This window comes from Myxine glutinosa, chromosome 5, assembly GCF_964187855.1.
Source record: "Myxine glutinosa chromosome 5, kmMyxGlut1.1, whole genome shotgun sequence".
Classification (NCBI taxonomy): Eukaryota; Metazoa; Chordata; class Myxini; order Myxiniformes; family Myxinidae; genus Myxine; species Myxine glutinosa.
This window is the reverse complement of record NC_136265.1, coordinates 122,000,730-122,021,461: the sequence shown is the minus strand read 5'-3', so window position 1 is coordinate 122,021,461 and position 20,732 is coordinate 122,000,730. Positions and strand designations below refer to the sequence as shown.

The following is a 20,732-nucleotide window of genomic DNA, read 5'->3' as shown; positions in this document are numbered from 1 at the left end:
GAAATTCGGAATTTATTTGCTCAGAGAGTGACTCTTTTGGCATCCTGCTGGATCGTTGTGTGAATGTTATTTAAATGTATACGTAGGGTTTAGTGTCAGACATATGCTTTGACGAATATTAGTGTATTGGTATTGCACGAGGAAGTGGATTTTTGGGAAACTTGCATTTTACGAGTCCTTCTGCCAGCGCAGTGGGAGACTGGGTTTTGCAATTGCTTCTGTGTGTGTGTGTCCTTAGTTGTTATCTCCATGTGAGGGTTTCAGAAGGTGGAACGGAGTCCTCCCACGTCTCCAGTATCCACCTCTGTTTCAGTAAGGGATCATGATTCAGGGACCAAGCTGTGAAGTTTTGTTGTTCTAAAAGTTTTGTTCCGCAGCCTCTTTTCAGGATCGTCACTGAGCCCCTGACAGCTTCCAACTGCAGTTTCTTTGTAGTAATATTGTCATGCATGGTTTTTAAGATACGTATCTGTAAGGTTCTTCTTCATCATTCTTTTGCTCCAATTATTGTTAGTAAAATTTAGGAGCTCTTCAGCTTCCATTACCTTTTGACTTAATTTTTTGAGGTCTTGTTATTTGGTCATTTTCTTGAGTTCTTTGTTGTTTCGGCCAAAATCGCTGGGTAATGACACAATGCCTTATTTTCCTTTTTGTAAATCAGTAAGTACTTTGGTCGCAATGCTTTGTTTTCTATGTTCATGCTCGATGGGATCATCAGATCGTACGTGAGCAATACTTCCTTGTTTTCAATGATTGATTTTGGATCATGGTTCCATGAGTTCTCTGGAACTGGAATATTGAGACTTTTGCATATTTGCCAGTGGATTACTCTACAAGCTTTGTTGTGCCTTTGGATGTACAGCTCCTCTGACATGAGTTTTTATATCCCGATAGGAGGTGACTCGTACTTTGTTTCTACCTTGCAGAACCTACACTTTTCTGATTGACTCGGTCCCGTCATCTTTTTAAAGCTATTCGTGTGCTGTCCTTGGTCTTGGGCATTAATAATGATACGTTCTCCATCCTAGTTGAGCTTACCTCTTCCTTACCATTCCAATGAGCCTTCTTTGTCAATGCCCAATCTGTTCAACTTATTATTATTATTATTATTGCTCGTGGGGTACCCGTGCTACGCATAGGTGGGAGGCCAGAAGCAAACAGACAATGCAGAAACGGTGAATGCCAAAGCATGAAACCAATAAATTCCACATTCCTGTAGCACCTTCAGTCGCACGTCAGACATTAACAGCAAGTTCGTGAAGGACTTCCATGAAAAATGTACCCGTTGGCAAACAAACGCGTATGTTTGTTCCATACCCAGTCAATGGAGAATCTGCATATGGCGATCCGCGAATTCACGTTTAGAAAGTAGAAACCCTCACGGCATTTTGTCATTCACTTGAACTCGATATCTTTTTTCATTCCAAACAGCATAACTCCAATCACAAATTAAATAGCATTAATGTAAAAAATAAGCTTTTAACAACATTCGTGACATAAACAAATATTTAAATCCTGATGTGGTGAAGTTCCGTACGGTTGGGTGAACACAATTACGAATTCAAAATCGTAATTTTATTCACTCGATTCCAATCATCAATTGATACTTTAACAAAACGATTAACACGATTAACGTTTAACGATTTAACATTACGATCGAATGACGGTTGTATTGGGATATTATCAAACCTGCGCATTGCCGTCATCTGTCCACCTCCGCATTCGCGGCAGGTTCATAATTGTCATCAAAATCTAAACAGTATTTGTAGAATTTCAATAAAAGCCACATCACTGTTCATATCAGTGAATATTATTCCATCGTGTTTGGAAAAACTGGAAAATTAGAAAAATTGGAAAAACAATATAGCCTGTTTTACTCCTAGGGGTCCCAGGAATACCCACCGAAAATATCGTTGCGATCGGTTGAGCCGTTTTTGCGGTTCCTTCGAACGGACAGACGGACATTTGGTGAATTATAGTAAGATTTAAAATAATTTCTTGATCTTTTATAATTTTCCCAGTTTTCTGTGTATATCTGTTGATTTTTCACTTTGTACCTTTCTTTAGTCTTTTTTGCAATAATTGTTGGGGCTGGAACTGCAGTTTGTTGCTGTTTCAGTTTCATGTGTGACATCTTCTATTCACACCTGCCTTTAGAAAACCTTTGCAATGTGGGTTAAGGATACCTTTTGTGGCTTGCTGTCTTCGTGTTTAGTTCAAATTGGATTTAGTAATCTGCCAAATGCTTCGCATACTCAGGTTATCCAACAGTTGTAATTCTGTGCACTTGGTTGAACTCCATCGGGCGGCTACCTCCTTCTCATCTCAGTAGGTACATTAACGGGTTGCATTGCTTTTGTCAAACATTTTGTGGATAGTGAGGAATTTCCTTGTTTTGATATCTAGTTTATTGATTTTTGCTTGTGGCCAGTTTATTATTCTGCAGCTGTACTGGAACACTGGTGACTGCAAATCGGTCTAAGGCTCTGATTTTGTTTCTTTGGGAGAGGTAAGTATTCGGGATTCGTCTCTTTTTACGCAGGTGTTTTTTGGTAATCACCACCACCACTGAAGGTGGACGGAGATTATGTTTTAACTCCTGTCTGTTTCTGTTTGACTTTTTGTGAGCAGTATATCTCAAAGGGTTCCTGTCTTTTGGGCATTCTTTTATTGGATATTCAGGTGTATCTGTGTCCTTGCTCATTTGAGGTTGCTCAGTGGGTCCAGGACTTGGCAAAACAGGAGGGGCGAGATGTTTTGACCCACGTTTTATCATTGGAAGGCTGTCACGGTGGAAGACCCATGTTATATCTTCACCCCTGAGTGCTGTATTGTGGTATTCCAGTGTTCTGTTGTTTTCTAAAACAGTTTGATTATTTGGGGGTTGATCTTGTACAAATGCATTCATTTTATCATCCATGAATGTGAAACGCCATCAAAAGCTTTGTCGTCTCTCCAGGCTGTGGATATTTTGTTTTTTCTTGTTTTATGGTTTTCGAGTATGGCCCTGTTTAGTAGTAGGTGGTCTGTTGTTCCATCACATCCTCTCTTACACCAGTTGTAATTCCGTAGGAACAGTTCTAATCAGTCTTACCGGAACTGGCTGGCTAGGCCTGACTTTTGACTGGCAAGATGTTGTAATTGGGCTAGTGTTGGCAATATCTCACGTACTCTTTGTGACAGACCGTGCCCGTCTCTACAATTCGCCAATTGCTGCCAGATGGATCATTTTGAGGTACAGTGGAATACTAATTCAAATTGTTTATTGCATATGGACCACTCACCATTTAGAATTGCCCTGAGTTTTTGTTTTTATTTCAAGTTGGAGCTGTCACGTCGATTGTATTGTGTTTGGGAATCTAAACCTTCCTCCATTTGCTTCAATGCTACATTTTAGTGCACATTCAAATTATGTACAAATGACTTGGAGCTTCCAGTAACTTGTTGGGACGAGCATACGAACACAAAAATGAACAGTGACATGAAAAATAAATGATTTGTAAACCTCCAAACATAATGGCATGGACTTGTATTTTGAACTATCTCGGCGGATCGCGATGGATGGACATCCCTGTGGGGCGTTACCCTGATGGATGCCTGAGCTTCATTTGCCTCCCATCTATTGACCCAGAATTACCGTATAGATCTCTGAACTGAGACGGCCATGTCTTGTCCATAATTGATCAACATGTATGTTGCTGATGTTATTTATTTTTGTTAAAAAGTAGGGCTGGTTGGGGAAGGGAAGCAGTGAAAGGTGGTTCATGTGTCCTAAAAAGTCAATTTTTGGCAAGCACCTTCAGTATGGATAATTTATTGGTGGAAAATGCGTTGAAATGAAAATATGTAATTGTTGAGTCAATAGCTGTTGTCCTTTTTGGAGACGGGGACATTTGGGCTACCTGGAGGTGCTTGTATGTACCATTTTTGTTTGCATTGATTAGATAAGCACCTGACCCATGTGTCCAGCATTGGATGTTTGGTTGCTTGTTTGTTCTTGTTTGAGTCCCAAAAAAGTTTTTTCTTTTCTTTTTTTCTGAGGATGTAAGAAAGAGGGAAGCTGCTGCTGTTCTGCAGGCAGTGGAGTATGATAGAAGGCAGGCAAGGCTACCTTGTTTGGAAACCCAATACAACTTTTCATTTTTTGTAATCCTCAGGCAGGTCCCTGCACTTGTTTAATAAACGGAAAACTTGTATTTAGGAAAGGAGAAGCTTTTTGGATCATTATGGTTATTATTTGTGAAACCAGGAATAAGTGTTGTAATGTCATGACCTTTTAAAGTGTGTCCTTGAACTTGAACTTGAAATTTGAACTCGTTTTTTTTTGTATACAGTCCTGAGTTACTACATTTCGTGGGTCCAGGCTTGTTGTAATTGGCCTGGATGGAGTCGATTTTTCAGATAGTCAGGTCGTGGATTCTGCATTTGGCTTAACCAGCAGGACACTTTGTTTTACACTGTGGTGTTTCTGTCACGCTTTGGACAAGCAGGTGTCTGGAGGAGGATCGGAGGTGAGTCCAGGGAGAAGGAGTTGGGGCAGAATGATAAAATTCCGAGAGTGTGAAGGGGTAAGGGTGATATTAAGGGAGAAAGTTGGGGTGGCCGGGAAGGGGAATTTATACTGTTGCAGAGTATGGTATTGTTATTGAAGCCAGTGGGGAGAGGGGTTTAAGCAGCTTAACAACATTGTGCTGGAGCAGGCGTGGAGTGGAGAATCCTTCCCCACAATTATGCTCCTGGGGCCTCTGTGGACAACGTGGGCCAAGACATAGCGGGCAGCGTTGTGCTGCAAGATCGATGGCAATTAATAGGAGTCTAGCCTCGGGCCTGTTTGCCCGTTGACCGATCCTCTGCTGTTTGCTGTTTGCCTTTCTGCTGCTGCGTATCTCTCTGATCGATTTGCCGGAGAGCGAGAGTTGGAAGGGGAAGATGGGGGGGAGGGTGAGTGGAGCACGAGCCAGATTGCCTTTGCCATAGCTGGCTCTGCTACCTTGGCGGCTTTGTGATGGTAAAGTAGCCCTTTCGGGCAATATCCCCAGGCGGGGGCTAATGAATTCCAATTTGGAGCATGAATTGGCCGTGAATTTGAAAGGGAATCCATCGCAGGAGCCCATCGAATAGTCTTTGCTACTTGCTACCACATACAGCAGAGGCAATTTATATTATTATGTGTGCACACATGTATATATTATATTATATTGTATTATATTGTGTGTGTATAATATGCTGTATATAATACTCATTGATTGATTGCTTTTTTAAAAATGAGTAGCAGGAGTCGTCCTTCTAGTGGGATTTTGTCGGCCTGGCTAGGAGGGCTGGTTGCCAGGTGCGGTGGAGGATTGTGTCGCTGAAACTAATGTCCCTTTTGTTTCTCTCCCCAGTTTCAACCTTGTTTTCCCCGTGCTATGCTTCGATGTCCCCTGTTTGACTCATGAAGCCAATTTTCTCACCCCCATCACCCATGTATTTTGAAGCGAGTTGAGCTGATGCTTCAGAGTGAACATGGTGAAGGAGTAGTTGAATCAAGTGTTTGAACCCCCCCTCTCCCCTCACCTCACCCTCATCCCCCTCTCCCCTCACCTCACGCCACCCCCCCCACCCCTCACCTCACCCCCAACCCTCACCTCACCCCAACCCATGCCTGTTCCTCACTCCCTTCTGTCTTCCTTGCTTTGGCCAGTGACTCCTTTATTTTTTCATTTATGTTCTATCCATACATATATGTCGTATATATCTTTTTTTGTTGCTGTACACCCTCAAGTCCACACTCCCCCCACAACAACTATAAAATGCATCAGAATCGAGGGTGCTGCAGTGACCATATTATACCGCACCCTTTGTTACATAATTAATTGGGGTTCCATTGGTTATTTGGAAATTATTATTTACATGAACCACCTTCAGAGGCCATTTTTCCCCGCAGAGCAGGGGTTGGCCTTTTTCGGGCACTGTGGTCCCCTTTTTGAAGCAATGTTTTATGGCCGGATGCCCTTCCTGCCGCCAACCCTGTTAGTCGCCTCTTGCAACACACAGGTAATTACCAGTGAACTGGTACTCAATTTGCCCACCTTGGAAGGACGACAGGCTGAGTCAACCCCCCTGGCGTTAATTCAGCGATCGACTGGGATTCGAACCCAGGATCCTAGGATCCCAAGCCGGCACCCTAACCGCTAAGCCAATATTCACATGCTTGGATGCAAAATGCAAGGACAGGTTCATAGATTGTCCAATTCTGCACATCCGTTCTGCAAAGAGCTTCCGTTCCATCCAAACCTGAGCAGTTACTAGCGTAAAGCAATGTTTGATTTGTTCAATCTTGGGCTCTTTTGCATCATAGAAATTGGGTTCCATGGACTTAAAATTGGTTACCGAATATGAATTGAAAATGAAGAAACAATCCCTGACATTTCTCATAGGACGTTGATCGTGATCTCAGAAGTGAACAAAATGCAGCTCTTGTGGTTACAAAAATTTAACACAAAATGGTATTTATATTTGATTTCAATTTGCTTGGTGTAAACACATCGTTACAGGAGCTGCTTGTGATGTTTGCACTTGATTCTGAATTTGTAAGCATATGCATACGCTTTGCCAAGGGTGTGATGGCCTGAGGATCGGATACACCTTCATAGCGACATATTGTCGTGTCTCCTCGTAAGCTTGCCCACTCGGCACATCTTGCATCCGACGGTATGGATGGAGACGAACCAAACCGTGCCCAAGTGTGGTTCTATCGCAATTCTGTGCAACACGAGTGGTAATGCCAGCGCGGCAACATATTTCATGGCTAAGCAGCGAAGTAGCAATGCCTGCACCTGTGCACGGCCAAAGTTGGCAGGATGATGTTGCTGATAAATCCAATAGGCCTTGTGCAAAAAACCTCTAATAGTGCCGAGTCCCAGTCCATGGACCATTTAGTCGACCTTTGAATACCTTTATTTTACTTATTTCTATTCCTCCGCTGATGAAGTCACCAGAGGCATTATGTTTTCAGGTTGTCCGTCCGGCTGTCCATCTGTCAGTCCATCCGTGCTTCCGTGATAACGTAAGAATGGCTGAAGGGATCCAAGTCAACTTGGTACAAGTATGGATAATGTTGTATAGATAAACTCATTTGGTTATGTGGTTAAGATGCCAAAGGTCAGAGGTCTTGTTAAGTAAAGATTTATGTTACCGCGCTAACTTGTGAACCATTGATGGGATTTTGACCAAATCGTGTGTGTGTGTGTGTGTGTGTGTGTGTGTGTGTGTGTGTGTGTGTGTGTGTGTGTGTGTGTGTGTGTGTGTGTGTGTGTGTGTGTGTGTGTGTGTGTGCGCGTGCGCGTGCGCGCGCGTGCATCTGTATCTGTACGTGTACATATATATATATATATATATACATATATATATATATATATATATATATATATATATATATATATATATATATATATATATATATATATATACAGTATATATATATATATATATATATATATATATATATATATATATATATATGTATATATATATGTATATATATATGTATATATATGTATATATATGTATATATATGTATATATATATATATATGTATATATATGTATATATATATATATATATGTATATATATATATATATATATATGTATATATATATATGTATATATATATGTATATATATATATGTATATATATATATGTATATATATATATATGTATATATATATATATATATATATATATATATATATATGTATATATATATATATATGTATATATATATATATGTATATATATATATATATGTATATATATATATATATATGTATATATATATATATATATGTATATATATATATATATATGTATATATATATATATATATATATATATATGTATATATATATATATATATATATATATATATATATATATATATATATATATATATATATACTACCTTGGCTCGGCTCGCTACGCTCGCCTCACCACACGCTCACCACGCATTGTTACAGGGGAACAGGCTTGTTTTAGCTGAGGATAATGACTGCACCTGAGTTGCTGTGTTGTCATGATTAACACCAATCGTAATACAAACAATTATTTTGCACAAATTAATTTGTAGTGTTTGTGATATTACATTTTTATAAGCAATTTACGGTGAAGATTTAGGTTGGAAAAAAAAAAAAAATCAAAAAAGAATCCCTCAGCACATACATACGGGAGGGGTAGGTGCAGACTGGAAGTTTGGGACGATTACACCTCACCACCACGTAATTCAAAACACCTCACCACCAAGTAATTTAAAACACCTCACCACCACATAATTTAAAACACCTCACCACCACCTAATTTAAAACACCTCACCCCCACGTAATTTAAAACACCTCACCACCAAGTAATTTAAAACCCCTCACCACCACGTTTTATTTTAGCTGAGCATAATGACTACCTGAGTTGCTGTGTTGTCATGATTTACACCAATCATAATACAAACAATTATTTTGCACAAATGTATTTGTAATATACGTGATATTACATTTTACAAACAATTGAAGTTGAAGTTGAAAAAAAAAAAAAAAACATTCCAAAAAATTTCCCAAAAAAAAATTGGAATTTTTTTTCTAAAACAATATGCTTAGGACATACACACGGGAGAAGTAGGTGCATACCAGAAGTTTGGTAGGATTTCACAAAAGTTTGAGGGGTCAAATGGCTGAAGTTGTTCAGTGACAACACAGGACAAGACAGACACTGCACATACACGTGAAAAGGTAAGTAAGTTTTGAAGTTTTGTTTGTAAAGTTTTGTAAAGTTTTGACTTTTTCAACATATTTCAACATACAGCTATTTGATCTTCATTTGAACAATATTGATAGATAAAGGTGATATAATATAACAAATATCATGAAACATTTACATTTTGTAGTCCATTATATAATTTAAATAAACATCAATGTAAATTTCGCATGTGGAAAAAGTAAGTACACCCTTGTCTCTAATAGGTGGTATTGCCCAGTTTGGCAGAAACAACCTCAAGTAGGCGTTTCTTATAACTGTCTACCAGTCTCTGACATCGACTGGGAGAAATTTTTGCCCACTCCTCCATGCAGAATTCTTTCAGCTGTGTGATGTTTGAGGGGTTTCTTGCATGCACAGCTCGTTTCAAATCCCCCCACAACATCTCGATGGGATTTAGATCCGGGCTTTGACTTGGCCATTCCAGAACCCTCCATTTCTTTCTTTTCAGCCATTCCTTGGTGGATTTACTGGTACTAGGGCGTGCCCGTACGTGGGTGCAAAAAAACATGCGTGCAAACAACAACAACAAAAAAAAACTTTGAAACCACGTGGCAGTAACGACCACAGAACCCCCCCCTCTATTTACATGAAATGGTTTGGTCCATTCGCAAAGCCAAAGCGAACGGCTTGCGAGTACGGTAGAACCCCCCCCTCTATTTACATGAAATGGTTTGGTCCATTCGCAAAGCCAAAGCGAACGGCTTGCGAGTACGGTAGAACCCCCCCCCTCTATTTACATGAAATGGTTTGGTCCATTCGCAAAGCCAAAGTGAACGGCTTGCGAGTACGGTGACCATACCTTGGGAACCACTTGTCCGATTAATTTCAAACCTTGAAAAGGCACATCCTCGGGTCCCCAGCAATATACCTGGCAAGTTTCAAGTATATCGGACCCGTGGTTGTCGAGAAACAGCGGTCACAGACAAACACACAGACACACACACATACACACACACATACACACAGAGATTACTGGAATTATAGATAGATGTTTAGGGTCATTGTCATGTTGCAAGGTCCACCTTCGGTTGAGCTTCAACTTCCCGACAGATGGCCTTCACATTATCCTCAAGCACCCTCTGGTACAATGAAGAATTCATTGTGGATTCTATGATGGTGAGCTGCCCAGGCCCTGATGCAGCAAAGCTGCCCCAAACCATAATATTTCCACCACCATGCTTTGCAGTTGGTATCAGGTTATTGTGGTCAAATGCTGTCTTTGGTTTTCGCCAAACATGTCTTCTGGTACTGTGGCCAAATAGCTCTACCTTTGACTCATCTGTCCAGAGCACATTGTTCCAGAAGTGCTGGTCTTTGCCTAGGTGTTCATTGGCAAACTTTCGTCTTGGATCCTAGGATCCCAGGCCTGCACCCTAACCGTTAAGCCAACACCCGGCTTTCGTTCGTATTGTTACGGACATGACTTTGATGTTATGATGGGCCGAGCGGAATGGCCGCCGTGTTCGCACAGTTTACCCGATTCCACCCGACGTTGACCAAATCGCGCTATGCTAAATCAATGAAGGAAAGGACACAACGGCTGGGATAAATGAAACGACACAAGGGGTACAGTTCTCAAGACCTCCGGAGGAGGATATAATTGGTGGTGCAGAAAAGGGGTAGATTACAAGGTAAGAGGTAAAGCACAGAAAAGGTGGGCACTTAGACACAATCTTATCTATCCCCGACAGACCACAGACAAACGGAACAAGACTGACTTACACAGGGATTGATGGCAGGGAAGGACAGGCAGTCGATAGCACAAGGTGCACCTTGGCTCAGGGGCAGAATCAAACACGGTCCGGTCCAGAGATGCGGGGAGGTATTGCAGCGCTCGGAGGTGGCGTCTCTCTTCCTTCAAGTCCAGCGCGTATCTGACGTCACCTCCCTCTTCCTGCGCATGCTCAGCGGGGAGTGACACGCCCTCGGCTCGTTGGCTCCGCCCCAGATGGAATCGGTCCGCCGCTTCTATTGGGTGCGGGGGGTTACCGGGCTCCGCCCTTGACGAGGAGCTGACAGCGAGCCCCTACGTGGTAACCCCGTCGGAGCACATGTTCGATGGCGGCTAACCAAGCCGGAGTGAGGACGCGCACTCCCCGCGCCGCCGCCGTTGTTGTTGCTGTTGTTGTTGTTGTTGTTGCTGAACCGTGAGGAAGAGCTGCGGGGAGGTATTGGGAGGTCCTAAACTTCCTAACGGTGCCATACAATCACATTCTGGTGCAACGAAGAGTCAGAATTAATGGAAACGAGTCCTTAACTGACATAGACTAATAATAACTAGCAAGATGTCCTATAGTTGTCTACGTGAGATGCGGTGGACCTGGATGCGACATTTAATGGGGGAAATAGGGGAAGGTCGGGTCTACAGAGTGTTGTTTACAGAAAATGGGACTAGGGAATGGGGGATTGGGGATAGTTGGGAAGTATTGGGGAAATAGGGGAATATTTACAAGCGGATATGGATGGAGGCCAATCTCATATACCCAACAGTATGTTATAATAGTTATGAATGCCATATTGTGCTTGTTATCCTTGTCAGAGGACAGGTTATTGCATTTGAGTTTGTCTGTCTGTCTTTGTCTGCACAGAATAAATATGATTTTCTCTGCAACCGTTAGTCCAATTGACAGAAACTGTTCACCATAGGTGCAACTCCACCTGTATAATTTTTAAAATGATGACATCACAGGTCACGTTGTACAGGCGCCATCTTGGAAAAACCGAAAAACTTTGCACCTCTATCTCCAAAACACTGCATAGAAAAAAATTGAGACATTGCTCATTGTAAAGAACTCTCCATGGCGAATAACATATATGTTACTGATGATGTCATAGGTGCCTCCATTATGATATCATTCTACAAGTACAAAACTTCATCCGATCAAGATGAAATTTGTTGAGTGTCATCTCGGGATAAATTGGTGGAGGAAAAAAAAAAAGATGTCACCACCATGTGGTTCGGCTGCCATATTTGTTTAAACACAAAAGCCTTAAAAAAACCCACTAAAAACACGTACTCTGCAATCTCTCATTGCTCTTTCTTGTTTCCAAATTGTAAGAAGCACAGCAGGGTTTTTTGTTGCATGGCATTCTGGCAGTGATTTATATTTTGTACTATACTATTTGCAGATCAATACATTTTTCTGTAATTTAAATGATGAGTACACCCGTTCCCTATGGGGGCGGCAGGAAGAGTCATTCCTCTCTGGTATATATCGATTACAGTAGATCTACTGTTGGGCCTCAATAGCATTGGCGGGAGGAGGGAGTGGGTGTGTTCATTTACCAAGTTGCTTGTGGAGAGCTCGGCAAGTGGTTTAAGTATTCGAGCAAGGACTCGATTCAAAACCGCTGATAAGGAACGGATGCCTTGGCAAGCGCTAGCTAGCTGCTTGGTAAATGAACATACCCCGGCTTTCCTCCCTTTCAGTTTAATGTTAAACAGCAGGAGCAACTGTTTCAAAAGGTAATCAAATGTGTTTGTGGTGTTATGTGCTCCTCCCCAACTCCCGGTCACGGTGTACCTCCGAGCCCCGAGAGGAGTCACGGCAGAAAGATGTGTTATTCTGTATGTCCAAGATCAATGGTGAAACCACACCATTTGTTACCAACAAACAAGTATTATATGAAGATCACACAAGAATAACAGAACAACAACAATAGTAATCAATTGTACAACCAATATATATTTCCTATGATGGTACCATCAGATTCGTACAATATAACTCACTGTGCTCCAAGTGAGCGAAAAGAAGAACATTCCCAATGTCTCTATTCCGGCATCAAGCCAAAGTCGATCCGCTCCAGTGATCGTCAGAACGATGTCTAATCGAGACCAGAATCCCGTTCGGATGACAGTCAGTCACGCTGCCAAAGCTGCGCAAAGGTGCCCTCAAGGCGACTGGGAAATCACACCCTCGGGTGTGGACGTTCCACGGCTCCCACTCGGCGAACCGCAGATTTCCCACTCAAAAGCCACGTTGCACACACACACCAGATTAACGGCTGAATGCGGTGAAAATGGTTGAAGCGAGATGAAAAACCTTGAGCGAAGCGCAAATCTTGCGCGAGGTAAAAATGGCCGACGGCCCGTTCTCGTGGCGTAACGGCACTCTGATGATTCTCTCCGGAATCAACCGCAAAACCTGTCACGCAGGTTTATCTGTCACAGCGATGACAACTCTGTTGCAGGAATCCCTTTCCCCGGGAAACCCAAAGTTCACTCGTGACCCTCGTTCACCAATCGTTCGCTCCAGACCTTGAAGCAGCTCGGCTTCTTGTCCGACTCACTCGCTCCGCCTTCTCTTCCTCCTCTAACTCTTCGTCGTCGTCCGGTTCTGGTTTCATTTAAAACATTAACTTTTTTACCTTTTGAAAAGAGTAATCTCTATTTCCCTTAAACGACAACAATAATAGTACATGGAATCAAAAATGTTTACAGTGGATGAAAACCACAACAACGGAAGTGACGAATCCATAACAGTGGTTTATAATATTTTTTACTTCTGGTAGCTCTGACCAAAGCATTTGTTCAGTGAGGAAACTCTCCTTGGGGAGACGAGATATTGTAAGTATTATTATTGTTTTGTAATAACATTAATAGTATGCTGTTATATTTAGTGTTGTTATTGGAATTGGCCTTGGAAAAACGCCGCGTTAGTGGCAGGAAGGATGATGGTTGAACTCTTGTGGGATATGTCGATTACAGTAGATCTTCGCTCAGTTCTGTAAGTAAAATTTGCCTCACGAATGACAGGATTCCTCCAAATTTATTTTCGTTTAGTGTTAAAAAGCAGTGTAGTGTAGTGACTGTTTATAGAGGTAATCACATGTATTTGTGGTTTATAATATTTTTCCTATTGCTATGGGTTGGTGCTCATGAAACGCCATAATAAGCTATTTATACACGTTGACACAGCGTTTGTTCAAGAAGGAAACACCCCTTGGGGAGGTGGGATATTATTAGTATTAATTTTGTTTTGTAAATTATTGGAGTTGTAATACCATAAATATTATGCTTTTGTTATTAGAAGCGGCCTTAGAAAAACTCTACGATAAAGCTATTGTAACATGGATAATACACCTCGACATACAACCCCATTGGTGGGAAAACCCCCTTGGGGAGGGTGGCAAATTAATTTGCTGCAACCTTCATTGTGTGAACCTTCGTCCTTCTGTTGGCAAGTATGGTTGAGATTAGATAAGTAATGACCGAATGTTTCACGGTCAAATATCGTCAGACACACAGACAGACACACAGACAGACACACAGACAGACACACAGACAGACACACAGACAGACACACAGACAGACACACAGACAGACACACAGACAGACACACAGACAGACACACAGACAGACACACAGACAGACACACAGACAGACACACAGACAGACACACAGACAGACACACAGACAGACACACAGACAGACACACAGACAGACACACAGACAGACACACAGACAGACACACAGACAGACACACAGACAGACACACAGACAGACACACAGACAGACACACAGACAGACACACACACAGACACACACACAGACACACACACAGACACACACACAGACACACACACAGACACACACACAGACAGACACACAGACAGACACACAGACAGACACACAGAGACACACAGACAGACACACACAGACAGACACACACACAGACAGACAGACACACAGACAGACAGACACACAGACAGACAGACACACAGACAGACAGACACAGAGACACAGAGACACAGAGACACAGACAGACTGCATACTTTAGTATGATTAGGATGAGTTGTGATGTGTTAAATTACTCGGCAAACCATTGTGTATAATGCCATGGGTTGTGACTTCCTGTGATCCCAATGTGGAAGGTGTGCTCCATTTCGAGTTTGAGAATGATTCTTTTTTGTCTGTACATTAGTTGAGACTCCTCTGCTTGCTTGCATCCCTCATTGTTTGCTTTTATTTATTTATTATTTGAACCTGCACATCCAGGAAATGGCAATGGAGACGGATTTTGAGGGTTCACTGACCCCTCCATGTTCACCTTGTTCTGAACCTGCTTTCACACAACTGGAGATCTTTCCTTCCTTCTCTTGCCTTTATTCCTCACCTGACTCGAGCCGCACTGAGAATCACTTGGCTTACGGATGCCTTAAAAGGTATGCTTTCCTTCGCTTTGATGTGCATGCTCGTTCATTTGGTACTGCCTCCACCTTTGGTCTGCCTTACCTCGCTTGGCTCCTACCTCGTCTTTTTAAGCAGTCTGAGATGAACGAGTTTGGTAAAATCTTTTCGGGTTCATTTGATGTCTCATGGAAGAATTTATTGTCCTCATTTACCCGATGATGAGTGTAAATCTGATTGATATCGAGGCTCGACACAATGAGAGAAGAATCTCAAACAGCATGTGACCTGATTATTGCACTCCCGCAACCACCTTTACCTCCATTCAATCAAAACCTGCAACAATGCCATGTATTTTGAATGTGTCACCACCAATGCTTTATATTACTGATAACTTGTAAAACTTTTTTTAGTCAATATTATAAAGTAAGCTGCCAACATTTTACAAAAAATTAATTAATTGTGTAGGTGGTGTTAATGTGAATATTGTTGTAATATTATTAGTCCTGTTAAAATTATTAATGTTGTTTATCGCCATGCAAACTCAACCCATTTCCTCATATTCGTTGTCCCTTTTGGCAACCTACCCACCTGCTTTAGCTCCCAGAGAAGCTTGTGCTGAACGTTGACTTGTTAGCCGTAACTTGAAAGAAAGCCTTGTTGGAATTTATGGTGAGCTGATTCTTCCTACTTCTGCCCCAAGGATGTTCCTGCACCTCGATCCGAGTCCCTGCTGCTTTGAAAGGGACACGACCAGCTTGTTTGGGTTTCCAGTTGTGACCGAGACGGCCCTATTTGACTCGCCAGGACTCTTATTTGGGCTGCTCAGGTTTGACGCTTTGAGTTTTTGTTGATTTTATTTTTGTAGAACATAGAGCTAGATGTGCAGTCTGCATTGAAGGATAGTGGGAGGTGCAGGATGGGGAGGTGTGTAAGGTTTGGAGGGAGGTGGTAAAGGACGTGCCCAGGAATGGTGAGATAAATGATTAGGAAGTGACTTGCCTGTGTTTGGGGTTTTATTGAATGCAAGAATTGAGATAATTTGGGAGATTGTAATTGTTGACCAAAAATGGAAGTCGATTTATAATCTGTTTGGAATTCTGCAATATTAAATATTTATATTATCCGAATTATTATTCACATACACAAGTATTTTCCGATATTATGTATGTCATTGTAGGAACAAAATAGTTGTGCGTTTCATTTCAGATTTGGAAAACTGTTTGAAATAAACTTTTTTTTTTTCCTTTCCCATTTGTGCATATCAAATCCGATTCCTTCATATAGAACCTTCAAATTATCTGTTGAAATTTTATTTTTCCTCTGAAATGCCCATCGTCATTACGAGGTGCAGTTTGTCTACGCACTTAAACGCATCACCCACAATGGGTTAGGAAAACGTTTGTGTAACGCGCACGCTCAGGGTCCGAGCGTGGACGGAGGCATGCAAATTTGAGGCACCGCGGCAGAACTCGCCACGGCTCGCCGCCTCCCAAAGCTGCCCCCGCTGCTTGTTATTTTGAATTTATTCTCCTTCAATTGATCCCCCAAGCAATATTTAATATACGAGGCAAAAATCTATTTTAATAACCGCCGTCTTACAAACAACGGTTGCAGTCCTTGGAATTTGCGCACTAATGCGTGATGTTAGGAAGACGGATTTTCCGATACCTCTGTCCAATGGGTCTCCTCGTTTTTGCCTCTGATTTTATTTATATATTTCCCCTCGACTCGTGAGGTTTGTTTTACTTTATTTTGCATGATTGTAAAGGGCTTGTTTCTGGTTTTGTTTGTTTGCTGCATGTAGGTGAGCAAAGTACAACTTGTATTTTGGGCAGTGTTCAAATGCTTCCACTTTTTTTTCTTCTTCTTCAATTTAAATGGTTGTGTTTTTGTTTTGACATTTGTGTTGTCATTAAAATTTGCAAAAATTTACAATGTCGTAGTTACCGGACACAATTCTCTTGTACCGGCCGGTGACGTAATCAGCGGCCGGTCACTCGGATTGCATACCACGCCCCGTTGAGAGGCGTGGCTTACTGTTTGAATTTGAAAGATATATTGCCGCTCGGGTTAGCCGTTTTCAGTGCATTCGTGCCGAGCTCGGAATAAACAGCTCTGTGAAACTCAGCTCGTTGTCGCGTCCATATTGTTGGAGTTCGACGTGGGAGCACAGCTCCACATTGGTGACCTCTTACGAACACGGCAATGGAGTCGACCGTTGCTTTGAAACTCCCTGGCTTCTGGGAATCGCACGCGGCCGTCTGGTTTGCCCAAGCGGAGTCCCAGTTCGCTCTGCGGCACATCACGGTGGACGAGACCCACTTCCACCATGTGGTCTCCGCGCTAAACGCCGCCACCGCCTCCCGGGTCTTGAGCCTTCTACGGAGCCCGCCGACAAGTACGGCGCACTCAAACGACTACTCCTCGGTACGTTTGACCTCACTGAGGCCGAACGCGCGCGACAGCTGCTCGATCTGCCTGAGCTCGAGGAGGCTCGACCATCCGAGCGCATGGACCACATGCTCCCCCTGCTCGGCGAACACCGCCCAGATTTCCTCTTTCGTGAGCTGTTTCTCCGACAGCTACCCGGGCAGGTATGCTTAGCTTTGGCTAACTTGACAATCAAGGACCCTCGCGCCCTGGCTAAGGAAGCCGACAAATTTTTCTCAGCCTGGCGGCATTTCGGAGCGGCCGCCTGGAACCCTGGCCCGGCCGAGGCAACGCCCTCGCCACGACCGGCGCTGCCACCGGCCGATTCAGTGCCCCTTGCGGCCGCGGCCACCATGACACCCCGTAGGCCGCACCCGACACGACCGGCGCCGCCGCCACCACCGGGGCGGACCATGTGCTACTACCACGCCAGGTTCGTGCAGAAGGCCAGAACGTGTCGCCCACTGTGCACTTTCGGCGGGTCGGGAAACGACCAGGCCGGCGCTCGCTTCCTGCCATGAGCGTCGGCCATTCCGGCAGCCTTTTGTTCATTACGGACACTGCGTCCGGGCGGCGTTTCCTGTGTGATACAGGAGCTCAGGTGAGCGTTATACCCGCCTTGGTGCATGACAAGCAGGCTGCGCTTTGCGGCCCCGCCTTGGTCGCCGCAAACGGCTCCTCTATCCGCACCTTCGGTTCACGCAGCGTCGCACTCTGCTTCGGGGGCCAGCGTTTCGAGTGGGATTTCATCACGGCGAAAGTGCCCATGGCTTTGTTGGGTGCGGATTTTCTTTGCGCACATGGACTTTTGGTTGACGTAAAACGTCGTCGGCTCGTCAACGCAGAGACCTTCAGCTCTCTCGCTTGTTCGTTGAGCGGCTCCGCACCAACCAAGCTAGCCTGCGTGCTCCCGGCCGCGGACGACTTCACCCGCCTCCTCGTTGAGTTCCCGCCCTCACGCGGCCGACGTTTTCGGCCGTCGCCGTCGAACACGGCGTCGAACACCACATCCCAACCACTGGTCCACCGGTCTACGCCAGGGCTCGTCGCCTCGACCCTGCCAAACTCGCCGTGGCAAAGGCAGAATTTGACGCGCTGGAGCGGTTGGGCATTGTGCGGCGCTCGAACAGCGCGTGGGCCTTGCCCCTGCACATCGTACCCAAACCGGGTGGCGGATGGCGACCGTGCGGCGATTATCGCCACCTCAACGACGCCACAACCCCCGACCGGTACCCGATACCGCATATCCAGGACTTTTCCGCCCGTTTGGCAGGGCGGGTGATCTTCTCCAAGGTCGACCTTGTTCGGGGCCACCACCAGGTACCTGTCCGGCCGGCCGACGTTCCGAAGACAGCTGTAATTACACCCTTTGGCCTCTTCGAGTTCCTCCGAATGCCGTTCGGCTTTAAGAACGCGGCCCAGGCCTTCCAGCGGCTGATGGACAGCGTGCTGCGCGATCTCAACTTCTGTTCGTCTACCTGGATGACATTCTCATCGCCAGCACTTCCCGGGCAGAGCACCTCCTTCACCTGTGCACGCTTTTTGATCGCCTCAGCCAGCACGGCCTCATCATCAATCCGGCGAAATGCCAGTTTGGCGTGGCTGCCGTCGACTTCCTGGGACACCGCATCACGAAGCGCGGGGCCGTTCCACTGCCGACCAAGGTGGAGGCCGTTAAAAGTTTCCCGCGCCCCCGCTCCGTCAAGGCCCTGCAGGAGTTTTTGGGTATGGTGAACTTCTACCACCGGTTCGTGCCTCGCTCCGCCCAACTAATGCGCCCCCTGTATGAGGCCCTCAGAGGTAAGCCGGCCAAGCACGACATCGCCTGGACCGAGGAGATGGACGAGGCGTTCACGGGCGCTAAGCTGGCCCTCGCCAACACAACCATGCTGGCGCACCCATCGCCCTTACCACGGACGCTTCCGACTACGCGGTGGGCGCCGTGCACGAGCAATGGGTTAACGGGGCTTGGCAACCGCTGGCCTTTTTTAGCCGGCAGCTCCGCCCTAACGAGCGCAAATACAGCACGTTCGACCGTGAGTTCCTCGGCCTTTACCTGGCGGTTCGCCACTTACGCCACCTTTTAGAGGGCTGCCCATTCACGGCGTTTGTGGACCACAAACCCCTGGTCTTCGCCATGGCCAAGGTCTCAGAGCCGTGGTCGGCTCGTCAGCAGCGCCACCTCTCCGCCATGTCCGAATTCACGACGGACATCCGGCACGTCGCGGGCAAGGAAAATGCTGTGGCCGATTGCCTCTCCCGGTCCGTCGCGGACGCCGTCAACCTCGGCGTGGGCTACGTCCGCATGGCGGCCGACCAAATCTCCGACCCCGCGGTGCAAGCCCTCCGGACAGCTGACACGGGCCTGCGGTTGTCCGACATCCCCTTCAAGGACACAGGCACAGTTCTCCTGTGCGACGTTTCCCTGGGTCAAACCTCGTCCCATTGTGCCCGCTGGATGGCAACGGCTCGTTTTTGACACCATCCACGGCCTTTCCCACCCGGGCCAGAAAGCGTCGCAGAAGCTCGTGGCAGCGAAATTCGTCTGGCACGGGCTCCGGAAGGACGTCCGCGACTGGGCCAACGCCTGTGTCGCCTGCCAGCGTGCGAAGGTCCACCGGCACACCCAGGCCCCGTTGGCACCATTCGACATGCCCGCGCGACGTTTCGACCACGTCAATGTGGACCTGGTGGGACCCCTTCCCCCCTCGCGGGGCTTCACCCATCTCACGATGGTGGACAGGACCACCAAGTGACCGGAGGCCGTCCCGCTGACGGTAACGACGTCCGCCGACGTGGCGCAGGCCTTCATTGGCACCTGGGTCGCCTGTTTCGGCACCCCCTCTGACATCTCCTCTGACAGAGGCCCACATTTCACCTCTGAGCTTTGGGGCGCGGTCGCTCAGGCCTTGGGGGTCAAACTTCACCGCACCACGGCCTACCACCCCCAAGCCAACGGCTTGTGCGAGAGGTTCCACCGCTCAATGAAGGCAGCTCTCAGGCTAGCCTCCAGGACGACAGTTGGGCTGACAGGCTCCCGTGGGTGCTATTGGGCCTCTGGACGGCCCCTAAAGAAGACCTCCAGGCTTCTACCGCCGAGCTGGTCTACGGCCAACCACTGCGCGTGCCGGGGGAGTTCATCCCCGATGCCACCGGCCCCTGGTCCGCGGCTCGCCAACGCTCGGTCCACCAGGAGGCCGCCAGGAGATTTGCCCCGGTGCCCACGTCTCATCATGGCTGTCCTCAACCCCATGTCCCCACAGCGCTTCGCACAGCGGAGTACGTTTTCGTGCGCAACGACGCGCACCGGGGACCGCTCCGGCTGCCGTACGATGGGCCTTTTCGGGTCTTGAGGAGGGGCAACAAGTCGTTCGTCGTCGACA

At 45.6% G+C, this 20,732-nt stretch overlaps 1 protein-coding gene across 3 annotated transcripts in view; it reads left to right on the top strand.

Annotated features, from left to right (window-relative positions):
* The window catches only part of MMS22L (MMS22 like, DNA repair protein), a 377,026-nt gene that overhangs the window by 22,220 nt on the left and 334,074 nt on the right, over positions 1 to 20,732 (top strand). For 2 of the 3 annotated variants that reach the window (XM_078778618.1, XM_078778617.1), the window contains exons 2-3: positions 14,785 to 14,951; positions 15,620 to 15,745. In XM_078778618.1, coding sequence (XP_078634744.1) covers positions 14,788 to 14,951; positions 15,620 to 15,745 — 290 coding nt within the window. In that variant the 5' untranslated portion in view covers positions 14,785 to 14,787. The remainder of the gene's footprint in view (positions 1 to 14,784; positions 14,952 to 15,619; positions 15,746 to 20,732) is intronic. The other variant, XM_078778619.1, reaches the window with a different exon arrangement.